General features: G+C 39.0%; 1 protein-coding gene across 3 annotated transcripts; it reads left to right on the forward strand.

Annotated features, from left to right (window-relative positions):
* Positions 1 to 933: 933 nt before the first annotated feature.
* On the forward strand, positions 934 to 21,008 carry rnpc3 (RNA binding region (RNP1, RRM) containing 3). 3 transcript variants are annotated; one of them, XM_022754099.1, is made up of 17 exons: positions 934 to 975; positions 1,944 to 2,100; positions 2,207 to 2,254; positions 2,399 to 2,508; positions 3,331 to 3,420; positions 5,815 to 5,926; positions 6,622 to 6,690; positions 7,797 to 7,939; positions 8,212 to 8,337; positions 8,729 to 8,877; positions 11,620 to 11,805; positions 14,081 to 14,175; positions 14,448 to 14,506; positions 16,260 to 16,392; positions 18,131 to 18,208; positions 18,659 to 18,696; positions 20,951 to 21,008. In XM_022754099.1, exons 2-15 carry the CDS (start codon positions 1,948 to 1,950, stop codon positions 18,197 to 18,199), a joined length of 1,542 nt encoding a protein of 513 aa, XP_022609820.1. In that variant the 5' UTR covers positions 934 to 975; positions 1,944 to 1,947; the 3' UTR covers positions 18,200 to 18,208; positions 18,659 to 18,696; positions 20,951 to 21,008. The 3 variants fall into 3 exon arrangements, with proteins under 3 accessions (XP_022609820.1, XP_022609819.1, XP_022609821.1); XM_022754098.1 differs by lacking the exon at positions 20,951 to 21,008 and having other exon boundaries at positions 18,659 to 18,714; XM_022754100.1 differs by lacking the exons at positions 18,659 to 18,696; positions 20,951 to 21,008 and adding an exon at positions 18,358 to 18,652.
* Positions 21,009 to 23,100: the final 2,092 nt, after the last annotated feature.

Below are 23,100 nucleotides of genomic sequence, written 5' to 3' on the forward strand. Positions count from 1 at the left end.
GTGTTCCTTGCCTTCAGTGGCATTGGCACAGTATCTGTATTTGCAAACAGCAGCGAGATGACAGCATGGGATATCTGCAATGTGGATGACATGGCAACATAAGCCTTCGTGGCTCTACCAAAGGCCAAATATGCCATCTCCAACAGACTGGGGTTGCTGGACCCAAGTGATTGTAGATGACTGTGGTCAATTTTTTCACAGGAAAGTCAGTCCACTCTTGAACTCTTGTGGTTGCAAGAAAGGCTGCAAGAATAAACAATGTGTTTCTGAAATTAATTAACTTTTCAAGTAAATCTTAGTGTTAGATGAATTTCTTTTTAAGCAAAGTTTTTAAGGTCATATAGAACATCATTCTACTCTTTGCAGTCACTGTATTGTCAGGGTCAATGAACAAAAGGAATACGCTTGTAAAACTACACAACATTCATGTAACAGACCTGGTAGGATAAGGTCCAGCCTATCAGTTCTCAGATACTGTAATTTCCTTCTCACAATGTCATGGAATTCATGATGATGTATGGTACCATTTTAATCCTTCATCATCAAAGCTTTCTGTGTTATCATATTTAGATCAGGAGATATGGTGTAATAAATAATTCGATTATGCCAGAAATTAAAATGACCGCTATGGCAGCCAATCATGGATCCATGCCACCACAAGCAATGGTTCCATTTCTGGACATGTTCGGGGCCCAAAGTGGCTATCATGGTTTTATGAAAAAGTGAACATTATTTTCACATATTACCTGGATTACAGAATCCAAAATGCAGGATCCGAGTTTCAAAGATGTGGGTTCAGTGATTTTTGGTATAATAATCTAAAACGACCTCCAAAAAATAAAAAAAATAAAACTTTCTCTGCTCCAGTCCAGCAGGTGGCGGTAAAGCTCGTTGATGTTTGTCTCTGTTAGAAGAGGAAGAGGCGGGCGGCAGTGTTTGTTTACCGGCTGCTTCTGCTGCTGCTGTTGGAGGGAGGTATGATATTGAATACATTAATTGAGCTTTTAATCTTTGCTTAAACAGTTATTTGTTTGCTACTATTAGCTGCATATAACGGATTTGCTTTGGCTCAGTCTAGAGCTGGCAACAGACGAATAAAACGGTTAAGACAAGTCATGAATTTACGTGTAGGACTAGCACTGAGCTAAGGCTGGAGCTAGCCTTGTGCAGTTTGCTACGGTTCCTCATTCAAAGAAATGGATATTAAACTCTGCCTCACCTGTCGGAAGACATACAAATCTGATAGATCGTGGCAGGGGCTATTTAAGAAATTACCAGGGCTGGTTGTTTCACTCGGCAGCGTTCGTTTAACAATGGAACAGATTTACCATCCATCTTTACTTTCAATACTAATACTATTAGCATTGCCACATGGTTTATATCGACGACAAACTATGTTAGAAATACATGGCAATGTACAGCATAATAAACACATCTCTGACAGTGTTAAGAACAGTTCACAGTGAGAGTATTTGTTGCTTGACCGTTTCGTAGCATCACATATAGAACTTTAGCCATTGGTCAATTAATCGATTAGTAGATCAATCAGTAGGCTTACCTATTCTGGGTTGAATGAAATGATCATTTCAGGAATTCTCCAAGCAGAAATAGCAAACATTTGTTGCTACAGGTTTCTTAAATATGAGGATTCAGAGATCTTGTTTTCCATATACTGTATGATAGTAAATTTAGTATTTTGAGGCTTTGTACTGTTGGCTGGACAAATTGTGTGGTCACTTATTGTGATGGTTGTTTTTCACCACTTTTTGGCATTTTATAGACTAAATGAAGAACCGTCTATTGCTGAAAATGATCAGCAGATTAATTGGTAGTGAAAATAATTATTAATTGCAACCCTATCTACATTTATATGGGATTCTGTTGTTGGCCATGGTTTTAGACACATTCAAGTGTGAGAGGTAACATTGTCTGCTGCCCCACAGTGAAATGGACAAGAATGAGGACCTGGTCCAAACAAACTGCAGTAAAACACTGCTCATCCGCCACTTACCAGCTGAGCTCAGCCAGGACGAGAAGGAGGACCTCCTGAAGTATTTTGGAGCTGAATCAGTCAGGGTCTTCTCGAGCACAGGTCGTCTGGTACGTTGGGCTTCACTGCCACCTTGTCAGTGTCTTTACATTGTGAAATTCGATGGATTTACTGTCCATTCTGAGGTTTATAACATAATAATTTCACTTTCCACAGAAACATACAGCCTTTGCAACCTTTAGAAGTGAGAAGTCAGCAGCAAATGTGAGTTTTTTTCTACAGTGTATGCAATTAGATAAAGTTTCAGCAAGCCGTGTATGTATAGTCTTTTTGAAAGAAGCTCATTGTAATGTAGACATGATGTCATTTTCCCTTAATCTGCCCTTTATGGTGTTACATCTCCTTCAGGCTCTTACCAGGCTCCATCAGTTGGAGATTCTTGATCATACGCTAGTTGCAGAGTTTGCTAAAGGCCAAGATCATGTGACAGTATTAAAGGATCCACCAGTCTCAGACAGGTACGTTGCTTGAATCATGTGAATTAAGAAACTGTTGATCTGCACAAACTGTAACATCAGATTCATTAGTTTTTCACTTAAATATATGGGCTGTTAAACTCACATAACCCTGTGAGTTGGAGCCAAACATTTGCCCGTATTGTAGTGGTCTGAAATTGTGTTGTTCATAATTAACTGCTTAGCCGTTAACCGACAATAAGAATTAAGCCCGATTAATACTATAAATTAAACAGTTAAAATATCATGGCACATCAGTACCATCTTAGCGGGTATTCACCACTGTAGGTCTTGCAGACTGCGCACCAGAATAACCGCACAGTATGTGGACATGTTTCTGTCCTATGCTGAGGACTGAGGTAGACTAAGCCTGTTTATTTTATTTGAGGTCTGAAAAATGCAACTGCAAGTTTCCATTTTGTTAACCTGTTGGCTGCTTCTGATCATTATCAGCTGAGAGCGGAGGAGGAGGAGGCGGTTCTCGTTACTGTGCTCTCGGCTCTTGAGGATTCAATATGTGTTTTTGTTTTTGTTAATCTGTTTTTGTTCATTAGAAAGTCTGGCTACTATTTGCTATTTATTTATTTATAAGTTGTATAATATTTTCCTACACAGTAGAGGCTATTATGCTGGTTATACACAGCGCTGGAAGATTCAATATGTGTTTTGTTTACAGACACTTGTCTGTTCTAAATAGTACATTTTAATTTTGTCAGTTAACGAGTGTCGGCTATGGGGCGTAAAAAAAATTCGAAATGAGCATCCCTAGTCTGAACATCATGTAAGCACAACAGAGCTCAACAAATTCTCTCTCTTTTTTTACAGTGGTAAACGTGTTAAAGAAGAGAAGAAGAAGCAGGAGACCCAACAGACAAATATTCCTCTCATAGAGACTGGCGTTGCACCAAGCCTTGGGTAAGTGTTGAATATGTCATTATACAGTTTTTGGTATAGATTTGGTTTTGATATTAGTAAATTTTGGTTTATGTTTTTATTTGAACCTAATTTCTCAAATGAGCCGTGAAGCTATCTACGTTTGTTTTGTTTTGTTTTTTGCCTGATAAATCTGTAAGATCACTTCCCACACTCAGTTTGAGAAATTTAGACACTTTTATACATCAGTTATATACAAACAGTGTGTTACTATGTCATTCTCTAGTGCATTACTCTGTAGAAATCTAAATATGTGTTGTCGCCCTGCCTTGTGTGGTAAAAATAGAGGTTAAATTACATTCCACAGTTTGGTAACAAGCGGTTCCCTATGACTCTTGGTGACCACTGGTCTAAGCCATTACCCACTCAAATACTTCCTCATCCTATTAAATATGCACGTGTGACACATACTTTCCAAACCTGGTCAAAGTGTTGTCAGTTTAGTTGTGTAGAGAGGCTGCCTAGAGGCCAGCTGACGGTTAACCTGGATGAGAATCTGAGAGCTGCAGTCAGAATAGTCAACAGCATTGTGTCCAATTAGATGGTCAGGCCGCCACTGATCATCTGACATGCCGTCTGTCCTGCCATTTGGTGGGACCAGGTGGTCTTTGATACCTCTTGCTTCAATACTGACAGTCTAGGCTGCTGCAGATACTGCACCCCACTCTCCCTCCCCTCATATTACAGAGCATCATGTTCTAATGTTATAAAATCTAATGTCCTAATACAATGTTATGTGTGGAAATGTGTTAGTTGGTAAATGATGGCTCAATATTAGAGCCCGTATTATTCTCTTGCTGTGATATGCTGATATGCTGCAGTTTGCTTGATAATGTATTTGTAGCATGGATCTATACTGAACTGATTATTTATGTGAAGCTCTTAATGTGAATAAATGCAGATGAAATATCCTGTTTGGGATTCATATAGGTGTATGCAAATAATTATTTTGTTCTATTTATGGTGTATTGCAGTTGAGAATTCTGCTGAAATACTGCAGCGATGTCGATTTCGATGGAATTGAACAAAAAAAGAAATGACGCGGTGTAATTGTAACACTGTTGCTGATGAGCTCCAGAACTCATTGCATTAATGTATCAGTTATAAATTACGCAGACTTCACTCCATTGATCTGCAAGAGAAAATCTTTGGCCTCTGAAAGAAAAAAAGGGATTTCTTGTTTCAATCTGCAGTGTGTAAACTTTGAAAAACTGCACTGAGATACTGCAGGAACACGGCTACTGTATCCAACCATCTGTTGAGGTCATCCAGCATCGCTGTCAGCAAGCAGCCAACAATTGAAGCCGCAAGCAGTTCAATCAGAGCCACTGCTAGTGTTACTAGTGAAACTTATTTGTGGATCGGCGATATGGATGAAATCCTCTATTATAGTCTCTAATTTTACATCACAAAATTTGATGTAAAAACATACGAAGTTTCTGGAAAATTAATTGAGACTTTGTTAATAAAGGAATAATAGGACAGGAGTGTAGTTCATCCAGTGATTTAAAAATTTGACAGGTGAAGCAGAAGGTAGATCATCAAATTCATGCAAAAATCATTTCAACAATCATTATCATAAAGAAGTCCAGCTGATTAGATAAACAGAATGGAGGAGCTGCCTGACAGACTGGGATATAACTACCATAACTGCACATTTTATTTTAAAACACTGTACCATATAAAATGTAATTTCTCACACCAGAATGTTGAATTGGATACATACTCTGAGAGTGGCACTATGACACAATTCAATACCATGACAGTTTAAAAAAAAAAAAAGGAAATTCTTGTATTTGCTTTATTTATTCATTTTTTATTACAAATTTCTCATTATTATTATGCAGCTTTTTGGACAGCCATGACTCCAATCCAGAGTTACAAAATAAAATCAAAAAGGAGGCACACATTAAATGAAATTGATAACATTTAACTAACTGAACTCTGACTAATTGCATTACTTCAGTCTCAGCAGGGCTGGCAGCTAACAGACAAAGTAATATACTCTGTACCCCCACCACCAAGTCTTTGCTTACCAGGCCTGAGTAGATTAAGATTTATTCTCTCATGCTGTGCTGATTCTTGCCTTTATAAAAGTTACTATTACACGTGGACAGGCCATGGTGCTGACGTGGCAAGCTGGTCCCAATGTCCCTTAATGGCTGGATTTTACATTTTGTTGGCTGAGTGCTTGTCATAAAGAATAAGTTACCTAGCTAAAGCTCAGCGGCTGGGCCACATATTCATGAGTCTCTGTTATTTTGACATATTTTGTGAGTTAAGTGAAGGGAGTATTGTATTTAAGGCAGCGAATTGCAGCTGCAGGGTTTCCTTTTAAGTAATTCTGTCTTTCCTCTCACTCTCTCTCTTCCACAGGTTGAAATTTCAATCGAATCCCACTTTGAAATATTTATACCCACCACCTTCTAATGGCATTCTGACCAATATAACGCATGCCCTCATGAGTGTGCCAAAGTTTTATGTTCAAGTGAGTAACTACTGCTTCTCGCAAAACATTTTATTTTTCATCCAGTACCAGCACGTCTTTGATATGCAGATGTTGGTCATTGTGTGTATGCATTTCTAGTTGTGTGTCTTTTCAATCTTCCCCTGTATTCTTAGTTGCCTTTTTTGGAAAGTTGGAATTTGTGTAATAAATGCTAATTTGACAGATTTCTAGCCTTCAGATTCATATTGTAAAATGGAAATAAGATTCTGGAATAAGTGTCCCAGAGGTTTTTGAACTGCATCCAACCTCTTAAAGATCAAACAGCAAACATTTGCCTTTTAAATTTCAATTTGGGAACCAAGTATTAATAATAAACCATAAGTGGGAGGCATGAGTTATGGGTTTAACATTTCCCTGGGAGCCGCGCTGCCTGGATGTTCATTAGTGCTACTTCCAGTGGTAGCATCTTGGTGGTGCTAGTGTGTTGCAGAGAAACTCCGTTTATGCTCAGCCTCACCACTGGTATCTCACTTCAGCCTCAATCTCACCTTGATCCTGGTATTCTAAATGAAAATGCAGAAGCCTTGCAATCTGTTTTACATATGGAGTCCAGGTTACAGGCTGCCTGTTTGAGAGCAGCAGTATATTTATATTACCAGCTTCCACCCTGCTCCAGGTATGACTTTCTAGATGCAACTGTCACTGTTCTAATACTCATATCTTCAATTACACAGGTACTTCATCTGATGAACAAGATGAATTTACCATGTCCATTTGGCCCAGTCACTGCCAGACCACCCATGGTAAGCTCATATTGATGACTGTTGAATGATGAAGAGCAGGCTGATGGTTTAGACAGAGGTTATTTGACATTTAACAAGAAGACCTGTGTTGTTATAAGGTGGCCAGTATTTCATGTTAAAAAATCCACTTCAGACATGTTTTAAGATACATGAGAATACTGTATGTTGGAATTATGTGTTTTTTTCCACAAAAATGATTAATTAATTATTTAAATTACTTAAAATTGCACTTACTCCTTCATTGATCATTGAAAAATATAGAATCTATGAATTTACAAATATTTTCCGAACCAAACGTTTAACTGCTGGATACAAGATGTTTGACACTGACTACTTCCCTGAAAAGTCCATTCTTACACCTGTGTAAGCTGCATGTTGGATCATAAATGGTTTCCAAACTAGTTGTAATGTCACAAGATGTGGCTTGTATGAGCATGAACAGATAAAAATTCCACCTTCAGCAGATCAAAGTGAAAACAGCCTTCTAGTATATAACTCAGCACATAGGTCATTCTGCACAGTGAAGCTCAAACAACACGTTGAAAAATCAGTGTTGGTGGGAAGCAAGGCACTTACATTACAAAGGACCTGAAGCTTTTCAATTCAGTGTTTTGCCATTTTATTATACATCTTCTATAAAATGAGAGTTTGAAAAATGAGAGCTATATCTTCTAAGTGTGATGATGGTTCAAGAGTAGAGCACTATTGTTCCATTTTCAAGGCAAGCCTGAGTACTCAAGGAAGACATTGGACAAGTTTGTTTTCTTGCAGAATTTTAAATGAATCGATTCTGAAGTGTTAGAGCTGAAATGACTGGTTGATAAGTTGATCATTAAATGTTCTGCTTCCAACTTTTTTAAAGGTGAAGATGCATTTTTTTTACATGAGAGTAAAATGACCATATTAAAGGTCCCATATTTTACACTTTTCTGGTGTCTTATTTGAGGTGTTCATATCCATAACAAGATAGCATAACATCAATCATCCCTACTGTGATCATAAGTGAATCCCAGTTTTGTCCAGGGCTTACTAGGGAAAGACGCACATGAAATCATTTGAACACTGAGGTATTTGTAAGGTAAGCCATCTTGTGTTGTTTGCTCTAGTTTGAGCTCCTGCCACCTGCGCCACCCATCCCCATGCCCCCTCCCTTCCCTCCTGACTACCCCCCTTTACCAGAGGAGGCGATGGAGCTGTCCAGTGAAGAAGAGTCGGAGTATGAGAGTGGAGATGACGAAGACAAGGAGAGGTAAGGAGCAGATTATCACTCACAGTGGAGAGGACTCAACTCTGTATAGATATTTCTCCAGGCAATGGAATTGACTCTCATATTGATCTGCATCATACAGCCACTACCAGTTGAGCCAGCATGTTCATGTATCATTCATCAGTAATAATGTTGTTGGAAACACAAATGGCTTGAAGGGAAATGTTTTTAAATTCCAACGAGTGGGCAGTTTTTTTTTTTTGTCATCCATGGTAGAAATTTTTCCCTTATTCCCCATGCTTGCTTTATTTCAGGATTGTTCGTCTGATAGGCCTGGTCAACCAAGCATGCAAGAGACCCATGAGACCAAAAACAGCTTCAAAGAGAAAGAAGCCCAAGATCAAGGATCTACTCTATGCTCCCAAACCAGACTCTCAGAGGTACACCAAAGGCACTCATGCATGTCACAGTCCTCACGCATTGCTCATCTTGAGACAGCATTCATAGGCAGCTAAAAAAGGAGGACAAAAACCTCCAGACAATAAGTCTTCCTCATAAAGACAGCCTTGTGTGACTTTGAGACTTATTGTTTCAGTACCAAACACGCACACCCTCCCTTAATGACGGACCACAAACTCTGTTTCTGAACTATAAATACACACACACCTCAGTATCTCCTGGCCACAAACACGAGTTTGTGGGCTGGGAAATATCTCCCGTTGACATGAACAAGATATCCCAAATCATAAGCCGCTCAGGAGCCAGGTTTATTGTGGTTCCTCTTTAGAGGATGCTGTTGAGGGGAGTGCTGATTGTCTCTCCTGTCCTTAGTGCTCCAGTGCTGCAGCCCTGTGATGTGTTTGAGCAGCCCCACCCTGCCGGGCCAAAGAAAATTGAATTCCACATTTCGGTTCCAGAGGTAGCCTCAATGGTGGAAGGACGAGGGCCAGTTACAGTGGCACAGTCTGATGACGGCAGAGGTAAGGGCTCCCATTGACTCACTTCCTGCAATTGATTGTTAGTCTATTTATCATGTAGCCTTTCGATTACTATTTCGTGGTAGTGAAAAGGGCCCATCACAATTTTCCATAGCCCAAGTATATGCCTTTGAATTTCTTGTTTTGTTTAACCAAGTTTACAGTGAATTTATAGGGGTAGAAAACAGATAAAAGCAACCACTCAACTTCGGAGAGGCTTTAAATGGAGAATGTTTTGTATTTAACTTGAATTGAGTCTTAAAGGATTAAGCAGTTATCAAAATAATTAATCAACCAATTATTTTAGTGCTAATCCTAACTTGGTAGGAGATGCCTGGAGAGGCAGGGACATGTGCGTGTTCTGTTGGAGGGGAGAAAGCTAATTGTTGACCATCAGCTTGTTCTTATTTTTATTTTATCTTATTTTGTTTTGTTTTGTAAAAACAAGCTGCATTCAAGCAGTGGTGGGTTCGTTAATTTAATTATTCCATCATTTCTTTATCTAAGAATTACCAATGGAGGAGCTACATTTTATACATAATATGTGTATTGTTGCTAAGTATTGATCAATTTCTGACACTGGGTTATATTACAGTAATAAATAACTTTACCCACCAAAAGGACACAGGGTGTGGTCAGAAGTGTGCTCTGTTAAACCTATGACCACACCCAGCAGTGATGTCACTGGGCTATGGAGTCCGCCTGTACTTAAACCACTGGAGGGCAGCAAAAACAAGATGTTCAGGAAGTGACAATTTCCTCTTTGGACATTAGAAGAGAACATTCCTTATTTTTAGTGAGAGAGAGCTGCTCCACAGCCCACAGTCTTGTGCAATTCATACAAGATTGCGGCATAGTCTATCATAGGCATTGTAAAATATTGTGATTAAATATGGCTTACAAGTTACTGGCCAGTGTTTCCTTACAAGCTAAAGTAAATGGCCACTCTAATGGCCTAATGTAATGCCTACACAATAGAAAATGTTTGTTTTCTGCTTGTTTAATTTCATCATTATCTGATATTCCAATCCACTACTGTCAGGAGCATCACGAGCATACAAATGGTCCTAATTTATACTTTGCAACTGAGAGTGTTGTAAAACAGCAACGTCACGCTCTCTCCTAGGAGCAATCTCTCTCCTAATTAGAAATAACTGTAGGAAGCTTCATTAAGGATTCTCAAGTTCCACTCTGAGGCTGGAGTATTTTTAGCCAGAGGTTAACTTTACTAGGAGGAATTTTGAAGCACCAATCTGCATCAGCATCTGTCTTCATAAATACGGGCACTGAATGTGTCAATGAGATATAGGATCAGTGTAGTCTTTGTCAAGATATATTCTAAGTTATACTAACACCCTCTATCTGCAAACATGCCAGCCACTAACGAGATGTGTCTGTGGAGCAAATTTAGTTGTTTTGAGTGACAGATATAACAAAAATGCTACTTTTACAATTGGCCTGTCACAATAAATCAAACCAATACTATAATCTACAAATATAATGGAGGAATCCATCTAAACAGTTCTCTGCCACTGTAAGAACTTGATTGTTATTATAAATCATGCTTATTGTCACGTTGAAGCAGGAGGTGGTTTGATAGTTCTATTGACACAAGCAGGGTGAAGTCAGAGCTGAGTGTTACACAGCAGCATATCACAGCAGAAACTTGCACCAAAAAGGTTTTACCATTATCAGTATGAGGAAATGTCATTGGGGGTACAGCCTGTGTTACTTGTCAGCTGTGCTGTTCCCTGGTCACCTTATCTCCCTTCTCTCTAACTACAACTTCAGTCCCTGGCAAGCCCCTGAGCAGTAAAATAGATCTCAAAGTCAAACACAAAAGATTTCCTGAAGGCAGGGGAAAGATAAACTATGACAGGTGGCTTTTTGGATTAGTCTTGTTTTGGGGAAGTGGGGGTGTGGGATCCGATAAACAAGCTATTTAAATGAAAAGGGGAGGTGGGGGACAGATAAGGAGGAGGATAATTTTGAAAGCAGTGATCTAGTTCTCTGCTGAGAGTGTATCAGAAAAGCTCCCCAACAATTCTTGCTCCAGTGCACACACACATACACCTTATGTGAATGACAAGCTTTTTTTTCCCTCCTCGGATTTGTACAGGCTCACTGCTCTTAGTAATTCCATCTACGACGTGTATGTGCGCATGCATGCACTCCTCAAAGTCTGCCAGAGTTATCCCTCTCACTGCCTTTCAAACTTGTGTTTGTAAAACAGGGATGGATTTGATTTGATTACAGTTCTTTATTTGACATAGACTGTCTGTGCTCATAGCTCACTCTTGAGACCATCTTCTTTCAATTATTTCTGCAGTCAAGTCTCACTTTTTTAACATTATTTCTGTATTTATTCCATTAAACTGATGAAGACGTCATCATTTGCAGCTCAGTTTATAATGATTCCATGTTTAGAAATGTTAAACATCAATGTGTTAAACTAATTATGACCAAGAGGATTTGCTTCCACTCTACCATCCTGAGCTTGTTTTGTTTACTGAAGAGGATAAACATTGTGGAAGTGATTATTTCACCATCTGCTATTGTTAGAAACTTTGAAAAGTTCCATCTGTATTCGTGTCAGAGGTAGTGTCCTCATCCTGATCAAGCAACTCAGCTGATTTCCCACTAAAGCTAGCTCAGCAGCACTTAAAATAAAATGCATTATAACTGCTGGGAATAGTGTTCGGTGTGTTACTAATTGGTTCTTTAACATCTTCTATGACCCCTCAGAAGTGGATGAGAAGGAGGCTGCTCCCTCTCTCATTGATGAGAGGGAAGTCGCTGAAGGTTTTGGGAAGCTCTACCCCAGCACCCAGGAGTCCCAACAGCAAGAGGAGCACAGCGACAACGAGCAGGATCTCACCTCAGGCGTCATCTCCAGAAAGGAGCTGGAGAAAGGACGTCTCTCAAGAGATGGTAAGTATAACCTGTACGGACAGCACAGTGGCTCAGTGGTTAGCACTGTCATCTCACCGCAAGGAAGGTCCTCAGCTTGAACATGAACAAAACTGTGCATGAACTGGTGATCAGAGACAGGAAAATCAAAAAAACTAGATCTTAGAAGTTTTCAAAACAAATAAACACTGTTAGTCAACACTTCAAGTTTCAGGTTACCGAAGAGCTTATCGTGATAACGTTCACTTTTTCATGAAAGCAAATGCTTTTTGGCATTTTCCGCTTTAAACAGCTGTAACATCCTTATTCCCTGTCCTCTGTGTAGAAGTGATGTAAGAAGAATGGAAGCAGCAACAGTGGTTTGTTTGAAATGCATATTGGAAACATTTGGCAGTTAGTGTGAGCACTGAGGGGCATCAGACTTGAAAAAGGAAAGTGATAGATCCCCCGGAGGAAGAGGAGCTGGTACTAAACATTTAACATCAGCATTAGCTTTCTGGTATTTAAAATCACAATAAGGACTGAGCAGAGATGGGGAATAGCCGTTTGTCTTTCAGAATGGTAGATTCTGTTGGTAATCAGCTGCTGCCTATCTCCAGTGTCTTTATTAGTATTTTCCCAACTTTGAGTGGAGAACATCAAAGCAATGACCACCTGTCACCCGTGGTGTCACCAACCCTCAAAACAGTCATGGATTATTACTACAGACCATGTTCAGAGAGAAATAAATGTAAACCTAACAGGAGCATTTGTCTTGACACAGTGTCATCAGAATCCGCTGTGTCTGTAAATGTTTCAGCCTCCTTGATATCCACTAACAGGCCAAATAATATAAACCTCAAAAGAAACTGGTTCCATGCAGATGGACATTACAAAAAAAATCCCAAAAAAGGATTAATTAATTGAATTAATTCTCAACTTACTCTAGATGACCTGGGTTTGTATGAGGTAGTCATGCACAGCCAGTGTATTACCTGCAGTAGTTTCTTATCAGCACGCTGCCAGTTTTGAGAGGCGGCCAGGAGAACCGTTACACTAGCAGAGCGATGTGTAGCTGTGCACGGGGGCCAGCAGAAATAACAGCGGCGTAACACAGTACATTGACGAAGCATGACTACCTCACACAACTCTAGGTCAAATAACCCAAACTATCCCTTTAAAGCCAAACCACTCCCCAAACATCCCCAAAAACTATAGGGCCTACTATCTCAGTAGCAGAAGCTGGGACAGAGTTTAATTTTTAACCACCTGCATTAAGTTGTTGCCTGTTGTAATTGTTATGTCAGGTAACTTGGACACAAAATTTCAAAGATGATGTGTTAACAAATCTACTTGCAGACTCTCTGAGAAAGGCTGATCGAGATAAAAACCTGTCTTTGCATTTTCAGTCTTGCATTCAAATAGGAGATGATGACGACTAAAACAAGACTAAAAGGAGAGGGATTAATCGATTTACATTTTTTAGGTGACCAGAAACAGAATACATTAACATGAATGCTAAAGTTGTTTGGAGTCTGCTGGATATGTAATTAAGCAACTGTTTGCTAACAAGTTTAACAAGTTTCCAATACCAACTTTTAAAGTTTGGTTGCATGTTTAAGCATGTTAAAGTCATTGGCATTTCAGTGATACAAACATTAAAAGATCTTTTAGGTGCAACAATCAATGATTAATATTTACACATCCATTAATATTTACTACATGTTAGAAAAGAATTAATAGGTATTTGCAATTACGATTACATGTGTGAAAACAAATGGTTTAATTGGTGCTTTGGTTTTTAAATTCCATCTCTGAAACCTTTCACCACCTGAGTTCACATTAGAGTCATGTTTCTAAAATGTAAATCTAACAATCAAAATAACCTGGAGAAGCATCAAGCTGCCAGTTCATGAGAAAATCCAAATTTCCCTGAATAATGAAACCTCCACATTTGCAATTTCAGTCAACCACAGTTGTGTTGTTGGTGAGCAAGAGTTATGTGCAGTGTTGGTATTTGTTCTTCCTTCCGCAGACACACATGTTTTCCACACGTTTTCCACACAAATACAGTACAGAGCAGCTGAAAGGAATGGGCTGGCCGAGATGAATAACTATTGCTTTAATGCTTCTGTGCATCTCTTTGCCTGGTTCTTCAGTCCACTCTGTCTTAAATAAAACACTGAGTGGATGATACTGAGTTGGAATGACTTGTAGGCAGTTCTGTGATCCTTTGTACCTGGTTTTGAAATGCAACTTGTATCAAGTTTTTTTTCCTTTTTTTTTCTTCCTTTTTTCCTTCTTTCCTTTAAAACAGAGATGAAAAGGATGTCTGTGTTTAAAAATTATGAACCTGGTGAGCCAACCTGCAGACTGTACGTGAAGAATATTGCAAAGCAAGTGGAAGAGAAAGTAGGTGCATTTATAGAACTTGACCCACTTGTGTGTGTGTGTGTCTGTGTGTGTGTGTGTGTTTGGTTTACTGGAAATAATGCTTATTCTGGAGTTTTTTATTTATTGCTTAAATTCATTATATGTCATCAGAATTCTGTTTATTAAACGTTGAAGTTAGATTTTGCAATGAGATGTAAATCCCAAGATCCTACGAGCTCCCTGCATAAACAGTAGCATCAACAATGTGTTCATTTCATTTTTCCCCAATATGCCTTATATTTGTCTTCCAGGAACTGAAGTACATCTACGGGAGATACATCGACCCTTTGTTAGAAGCCGAGAGAAACATGTATGTAAACAGCACAGTCACAGAGTCACAGTTGCATCTTGACTTTACTTCTTGACATGGTTTGCATGTCACTTCATCCTATCTTCCCTTCTTGAGCTATTTTCGACTTAAGCAATTTGTCACTTTCTCTTGAGAGGGGTTAGTAATTCATGCTGACTGTGTGTTGTGTTATTAATAAGTACCCAACCTGACGCAGAGATCATGAGGGATACGTTATGTTGGTGCATCAGCAGTACTTCAAATGAATATTCCACCTGAGTCATCAAACCAAGCTTATGTTGAGTAGACGGCCAGACTCTGAACTCAGGTGTAGGTGATAAAGAAGAGGGTGCAAATCTCCCAGAGAAACAGCGTGCCTGTCTAAATTATGGCTTTTTTTGTTTAAGCGTTCCTACAGTTAATGTTTTGATCATTAAACATGCTATGCAAGTAAATACTTTTAAAATGCTCTTAGAAATCCTAACCTCTGTGTGATTTCAAGTATCCTATCTTGACCCCTAAATCTGCAGGTTTTCATGTCACCCAAACACAACAGCAGACCTTACAGAGCAGTTTGGTAAAGAGTTGCAATGATATGCCAAATGTGTGATTCAATAGGTTTTTGTCTCACAGTTTTTGATACAGTATGGAAAACAAGCAAATGTGAAGGATAAAATTTAACTTAATTTATTGAGAAAAAAAAAAAAGAAAAGAAATATTAAGAAGTACAACTTAACAATAATGCATCACACAATTCCCACCATTCATGCTGTAAAAGCTGATACACTGAAATCTTCATATATGGTCAGTAAGCAGTCTAAATGGAAAAATGTGATGGAACCTCCTAATTGCTCTTCACATGCCTTATGTCCCTGTTTTCAACTGTTGAGTGTCCTCTCACATCTGCAGGCAAAAACAGACCTGCTGCATTGCTTATTGCTCTGGCCTGTTCCAACAGTGATGTTGCAAAGTAGTTTTGGATTTAGTCATTTCCAGATTTAATGTTACCTGACAATGCTGAAACTGTTCTTGTCCAGTAATAATATCTTATAATGTACTGGAAAATTATATTTCTTCCCAATGAAATCTAAATATTAGCTTTGAGAGCATCTTTAAACTCTCCATGTTAACCTGGGTATATTTTCCTCTGTGTTCCAGCCTCCATCCAGACCTTTTATTCTTGCTGATAAAAGTGATGGTTGGGGGCTGTGTGGTAGCAAAGTTAACAAGGACTTTATGTGGCATCTTACCTTTGTTGTGATATCCCATTGTAAATATCAGCAGAATACACATCACAGCTGCTGTCATTCACCTGTATATGTAGTCAGATAACATTATGATCATGGAATATAGGTTTTTTTGTTTCTCCAACAGTGAATGACTGCTGGTTAACACGTAGTATTTAATCACTGTTTCATATTTGTTCCATTTAGAAACAACAGAAACAGCCTAGTGAAAAGAAGGCAAAGAAGAAGAGATAAAGCTTATTTTCTGTTCAGCTGTTTTACTCTGGGGATAAGTCTCTACTGAAACTACCTGGAAACACTAGTGTGGACGCAAGTCACACAAAAACAACATTTTGAAAATTATCTTGGTGTAGTCTGTCAACCATCACACTGCCCAAGCTTTCTAGGTGGGGACTGCACTTCTGAATTTATGTTCTGAGTTGGTTTGAATTTGCACTTGAGTTATATGGTTCCACACACTGAACAGCCACAATATGATTTTGACTCAGTGTGATAATGATGTGCCTCCGCTTTACTTTTTCCCTCAGGTTTGACATTGTGTTAATGAAGGAGGGGCGGATGAAAGGCCAGGCCTTCGTAGGACTCCCCAGTGAGCGGAGTGCAGAGAAAGCCCTGCGGGAGACCAACGGCTACGTTCTTTATGACAAACCCCTCGTCGTTGTATCCTTTCATTCCCTCTCACAATATGAAACAAGGATGAGGGTTTATGAGAAGTGGTGGAAAACCAGGTTTTATGTTTATTTGGTGGGGTTTGATTATTTGGTTTGTACAGTTGGAGACCTAACTGTTTATAAATATCACTTCTTTTACTGGTAAAAATATTGTTAATTATCAGAAGATGTAACCAAACTGGCAGAATTTCTGAGAGATCTGTCTTATGCGGAAAATGCTTACCACCAAGTTTTAGCACTTACATTATACTGATGAAAAAGTGATGGAGATAAAATAGAATTGGAACTGGCCATTGCACAGAATTGCAGATAACTAAATACACATAAAATGGCATGCTTTATTAGCTTTATTAAATGGACACTTCCCTTCACAGATGTGTGGTTGGCTTTGTCCCTCAGTGCCTTCAGGAAGATGAGGACTAATTTCTGGCAGCCCAGAACCACCACCTGCTCTTCCTCATCTCACACCAATAACTGCACATGGACTTTTGAACTCCGTTGTCTAATGGAACAAGGCTATTGATTTCGATGGTGTTTTAATGTGCACCCCATATCCAGTTAGCTTGGCAACGGCGTATTGAGTGTTTGAGTTTAAAGAATGAACAGAAATGTCTCCACTGCAAGTTACTTGAAGGTGTTGGCCTGTAGACAAGGTGGCAGCACTGACTGCAGTTCATCCACCAACAACTCCTGTGTTGGATTATGTTCAAAACTAAAATAGAATTGTTCTTTAGTCACCATACAGCCATTTAAGAGGTGGCTTGGAGTATTGAAATGTGACTGTGTTTTGCTAACTGGAGGGTGGTTATGGTGGTTTTTACATTTTTAGGTTTTGTATGTTGGATGCACAACACTCTTTGTCTTGATACACTGTGTATCAATGAGATAAAACTGCTAGATTGTGTGCATGCATCGTTTCCTGTCAATCTCTCACAGGAAGGTAGGCAATCTGAAACCAGTGCAGGAATGGTGAACTCTGACACTACCAATAAAAAATACTATATAAATGCAAACACATTAAATGGCTATTTCAGAAAAATGATATCAGACCAGAGGCTGGATTTCTTAGATTTTATTAAAACAGGTTTGACAACTGTGCAGGTCCCAGCAGAAGGTGTTTTCTGCATTGTGCAAGACCCAGTTAAGATTCTCTTTCCTAAATATAGTTTAAACAGCAGTACAGTGACAGAGCCTCAGACGTCCGGCCCCTCCCCTGTTCTTTAACCTCTCACATGGATGAGCAATTTTAGCAATCTGTGTGAATGACAGTAGCTGTCACCGACGAAGTGAGCCAACCTCAGGAAGGCAAGAGACTCAAAGTCTTACAAGGTCCATTTTTGTCTTCTGGCATTTATGAGCAAACAGCTGCGACCTTGAGTTCATATGAGGTGGCCAGTGTCACAGGGAAGAGGGTCCCTGTGGCTGAAAGCTGCTGCATACAGCTCTGAGAGTGAAACATGAGTTTAAATGATCAGTCTGCGCTTATAAATGATCAGTCTGTCAACCTGTGCTGAAAGCCAGTTTCGGTGTATATTTTCTGTGGTGCACCTGATGCATTATTTTTATAGAAAGAAAGTTATACGGTTGTTGAAAATACATTTATAATTGTAGGAATTTAGTAACGGGACCATTCATGTTCTTGCCTGAAAACGAGGTCCTACATCATGTGAGGATAAACTTTGACCTGTTTAATGAAAATGCCAACAGCCTTAACTCTAAATCCACAGCAATTTGCCCGATCTGCAAGGCCAAAACAAGACAGCACAGATACCAAGAGAGGTCCAAAGCAGCGATGAACTCAACAGGTGAGTAAGACAGTAGATGTGCCAAAAGTTACCAATGAAAAGAGTATTATTTTTTTCAGTATGTCACAGTGTTTGTCATCTGTATGTATAGAACAACCCTAATATAATTTTAATGGTGTTTTCTTTTACATTTGTGTTTACACTTTAAGTATTCAAGATACCAAGGTTTGATACTGTGGCCCAGCAGAACCACTTGTATCCTTATTCTGGAATATCCTTTGGGAAAAACAAAAGAAAATGGGGGCAGTTTATTAGAAGTTATTGTGGCACAATTGGAACTTAAAAACAACCGGATCAGTATTGTAGTCTAAAAGACTGAGTACCACGCATTGTTTCCGAGGCTTATTGTATTGTATTGTATTGATTAGTGTAGACTCTAAACCTGTGCTATTTTGGAGTCTCTAAAACTTCTCTTTACAATGTTCTCTATCTTGTTTGGCTGAATTTCAGGTGATGGTCGTCAGATGTCGTCTTCTTGTTTAAATAAAGTATTTTTATTAAAATAACTCTTGTCATGTTTTCTGTCTGTCACAGCCCCACACATATGTGTTATCTTTAATCCCAAACTTAAAGTCCTAACAGCAGAGTAAATACAGACTGGGGAAGGTATATGAGATCTAGATTGTCTCTGCAGCAGATGGTAGGCTGTCAACACACAAACCCACAGTCCTGAAGAGACGGCAAACAAACCTAACAGACTGCAGCCTGTGGGAAATTGCTGGGACTGGGTTAGCCTACCTTTACAATCCCTGGCTGGCCCCATCTGTGTGATTATTGAGAGTAAACACTGGTGGATGAACTTCCCTCAGCATCATATCTGAAGACTTGGAAATCAAATTGGTTTTTGTGCTCTTTAGGTGTAAGCGGTGCTGGATGTGTACAGGTTGCATGTCAGTCAGAGCTAAATTAAAGTTTGTTATGAAGAGTTCTGAAGAGGGGGAAAACTTCAAATTACTGTAGTGAGTGGCTGCCCAGATGTTTTCTGGTTTGATTCGCTTTTACACCACTTTGGTGGTTTGACGACACATGTAAAAGCAGCCCATCGTTTTCTATAATGCATCAGGTCCTTACAATGGAAATGTGTATCGGTCCATGTTTTAGCCAGGGCTGAAAAAGCTCCTGTTTTTGTGTGTGTGAGCCTCAGACGAACCATAGTGGTGTAAGTCTGTCTTTTTCTAAAATAGGGGTGATGAAGCTTGCTGCTACACCTACAGTACCAACTTTCAGAGGTTTTTATTTTATTTTTGTGCCAGGACAGTTATACAGTGCACAGACAATGTGTGGAAACCCTCAGAGAGAGGAAGGACACAGCACGTTAAAAACACAGATTTATTAGATGAATAAATGATTCATACAAGAACGGCATTGATATGTCTTGTTTCCTCTGTTTAGTGTCCACCTGCAGAGAGTAAAAGACCAGACAGATTCAGTGACTAGGTGTCTGTCACTAAATTGTAAATACTTAAATTGAAGGTGACAGTAGCTTTGCAGCTTAATTTTATTGTTTGCAAATCCATTTGTATTGGTAGGTGCAACCATGGTACTTTGCTAGATTAAAATTCAGGAAAAAAAAAATCTGAAATGTAGATTTAAGAGACAAAATAGGAAAGAAATATTTTTTTTCAAATTTGCAATGGAATATTATTAGATTGGAAATTTCATATGTAAATTCTGGGGCTTAAAGTTTTGTAGAAAATTTTGATTTTGACAAACTTTTGTTGAATGTCAAAGTCAAAGCTCCAAATTTCACAAATTGGATGTCTTACCCTTTATTTTATCTCAGTTCATCATCTCATTATGCATCAGTCTGTCTCAAGCTTCTCTGAACCACTAAACTAAACTAACTGACTGAACCCATTCAGAACACTATGTAAATCATGTTACTGCGATGAAATATGTCAGGAAGCAGCCATGACACCACAGGCTATTTCATTAATTGATAAGCAAGAACATTGTCACAAGTCTTGTCATGCTGCCTCCTTTCTTATGTTCAGATTTCACAGAATGCAAAAGTGAAGTTTAATTTTGAAAAAGGCATGTTGCACTATAAAAACCTGAAAATGATTTGAATAAGCAACCAACCGTTTGCTTGTTTTCTGTGCACACCTCCTCTCTCTCCTCTGTAATGCAGATCTTTCAGTGAAAAACTTAATTCCATACACTGCTGCCACTAACCAATCATGAATCAGAAATATGGAATTGTGTGATGATGAACATGAACATGCACATGTACCATAGTCCTGTTTCATCACATCCACCCTCTAATGTAGCCACCAGTTGATTTGATAGGGGCTGTAATCTGCAGATGCAGCAATGACAGGCTAATGGGATGTGATTGACCTCAGTATCCTCCAGAGGGGAAAATCTCCATAATTAAACAATTATTTAAGCTTCCTTTAATTGCAATTTAAGCACTAAGGGTGCCACTGTGTATTTTGTAATCATAAACGTCATCATTAACCTTTTATGAAGCTGTTTACATGCAACTTTAATCCATTGATTTACTGTACTGGTTTATAGAAACAGGCAGCCTGATATAGGTGCAGGAAACGTTCCAGGTTGTTTCCTGTGAAGTGTGAAATCCATTGTAATCCTCCAGATTCTATGTTTGTGTAACTTTGCTGTGAAATCGGTTGTAGCTCATTAGGTCTCAGCCCTGCTCATGAGTCCAGCCTCTCTCCGGTTAAGATCCAGGCACATGGGGGTTATTAATCACATGTGCTCGTCTGCTTCGACCTACAGCTCATACGTCAACGCCAGTGTGAGGGAGGAGTTCCCATCTGTGCCCTACTCTGCCCGCCATCTCAACGATGACAAATGTGCCACCCGCAGTGGAAATATTGAGAGTTACCAGGACATTTATCAGGTAACATTTGAGCAATATGAAAGATAACCTTTTGTAAGTGGACGCAGATAAAGATGTATGATCTCCCTTTCCTCTGCACAGGCTCCATCTCTATGTAATACTGCAGTTACCCAGAAGTAAAATCATGATAATATGTTTCTCATTTTGGGTTCAACCAGGTGTGCAGTCTGTTTGCTGGATGGAACCTGTGGATTGCTGGGTATATGTACACAGTGTTGGACATTAAGTGTTGCAGGACGAGAGCACATGTGGCCTGTTTTTCTGGTCACTCTGTATGGATCAACATTCATTTGCACTGCATTATCTTGTTAAAACTCAAGGCAACATCAACATGCCTCAGGCTAAAAAGTATCTCCAGACACCTCTGGTGACAACACCGATATCTGAAATTGTCTGTGGGCTTCTGTGCAGTATTGCCAAGGTTTTGTTTGGTGCAATGCCACCTTCTGTTTTACTGAAACTCTGTCAGTCAGTCAGTCAGTCAGTCAGTCAGTCAGTCAGTCAGTCAGTCAGTCAGTCAGTCTATTCCCCATGCCACTGCACACAGGGCTACCATGATCCTGTCTGCTGTGTTGCTTTGGGTTTAGCTGTGCTGGTAAAGCGGTGGTTTTGCGTTGAATCAGGGACAAATGTTCAGTGAGAGAGATGTCAACAAATTGACCATTTAAAGCAATGGTCATGCAGATAGAAATGGAGATGAAGGCTGTTTTCTTTGAGGGAGCTCTGAAAAAATCCAAGCAACAACGATGACTCTGCTTTACAGATAAATACATGAGCCTTAACTTTTTGTTAAATTAAATAAACTGAAGTATGAGGCTGGAGTGGTAGAAGGAGCGTTGGCCTATCAGTGGAGTAATACAATTGGCACGCTGTGATGGCTTCACTTCACACCTGCATGAATATAATTGGACATTATGAGTCAGCTGTGAATGAATCAGTGACTATAAATCGTGAATGAAACAGTTGATGCCAATCCGATCATTTCAGTGCGACTTCAGTGCTCTGCTTGAACTAATGCAATGTTTAATTTCAATGCCTTAAGAGTCTCAGTTTTGTGCTAGATGGGTCTCAGTTCATCATAAATGATGTCCTTTTCTCAGTCTGTTGGGGAATTATTGACTAACACTATCACTTTATGAATGGCCTGCTCCTGGTCGTGTGTGAGGTCAACTAGCCGAAGCAAAAGTTAAAAAAAAAAAATGGTTTAAAATTATTTTAACCAATGGTGCTGTTCAGCAAGAGCATTTTATTAAATGTAGACCAAAGGTTTTAACATCATTTGTTACTTGCTCAGACCAAATTAGCATGTAATTGCTTTTTTACTGCATGTTGGACTGTGATGCAAAATTTATGAAGTTGATGTAAAAAAAAATGTCTGATTCATCCAAACTTCTGCTTGTGTTTGTTTTACTAGATGACATACAGTATGAACCCAGTGTTTTAAAACGCTTAATGAGGTGTAATTTTACCTCAGAGATATTCATATTATTTATCAAAAAAACTTTCAGTTCACATTTGTATGTAATTTGGCACAGACAGAAGATTTGAAACGAAGGGGTAATTTCAGTTACTTTGTGCCAAAAACACATACAAGCAACTAATGAATGTATTTTTCTCAATCCTTGTTTTAACATGCACTTTAATGGGCTTAATTTGTCAGATAGAAATCGATTTGAATTTGAAAAAGGCCATTAAAACCAACTGTTCTCTACTGTGGAAATTTTATCACCACTGAAATATCCATCACATACTAACCTATTACATATCAGGTGATAATTATTTCTCAGTAAGATATACTGCATGACACCACTGTATATTTTGCCATTTGCGACTGAGCCCAAGCCAAGAACATTATTTTAAGTTAAGAGCAAACCAGTAAGATGCAGCTACCACTTGGACTGTAATGGTACAGTCATTTTTTAAAGGAGGCACGCCACTCCGGAGGTTGAAAATGAATAAAAAACAAAACAAAAAACAGAACAATTTTTTTGTTCTGTTTTTTGTTTTGTTTTTAAAAATTGTCAGT

Source organism: Seriola dumerili, unplaced genomic scaffold (genome assembly GCF_002260705.1).
Source record: "Seriola dumerili isolate Sdu_G_001 unplaced genomic scaffold, Sdu_1.0 BDQW01000216.1, whole genome shotgun sequence".
NCBI lineage: Eukaryota > Metazoa > Chordata > Actinopteri > Carangiformes > Carangidae > Seriola > Seriola dumerili.

What these genes read in the sequence shown, in the direction of transcription:
- rnpc3 (XM_022754099.1), top strand. Translation starts at nt 1,948, where the DNA reads ATGGACAAGAATGAGGACCTGGTCCAAACAAACTGCAGTAAAACACTG. An exon ending in CAAAGCAAGTGGAAGAGAAA is followed by an intron (nt 14,176 to 14,447) that starts GTAGGTGCATTT and finishes TTTGTCTTCCAG; the next exon opens with GAACTGAAGTACATCTACGG. An exon ending in ATGACAAACCCCTCGTCGTT is followed by an intron (nt 16,393 to 18,130) that starts GTATCCTTTCAT and finishes CTAAATCCACAG; the next exon opens with CAATTTGCCCGATCTGCAAG.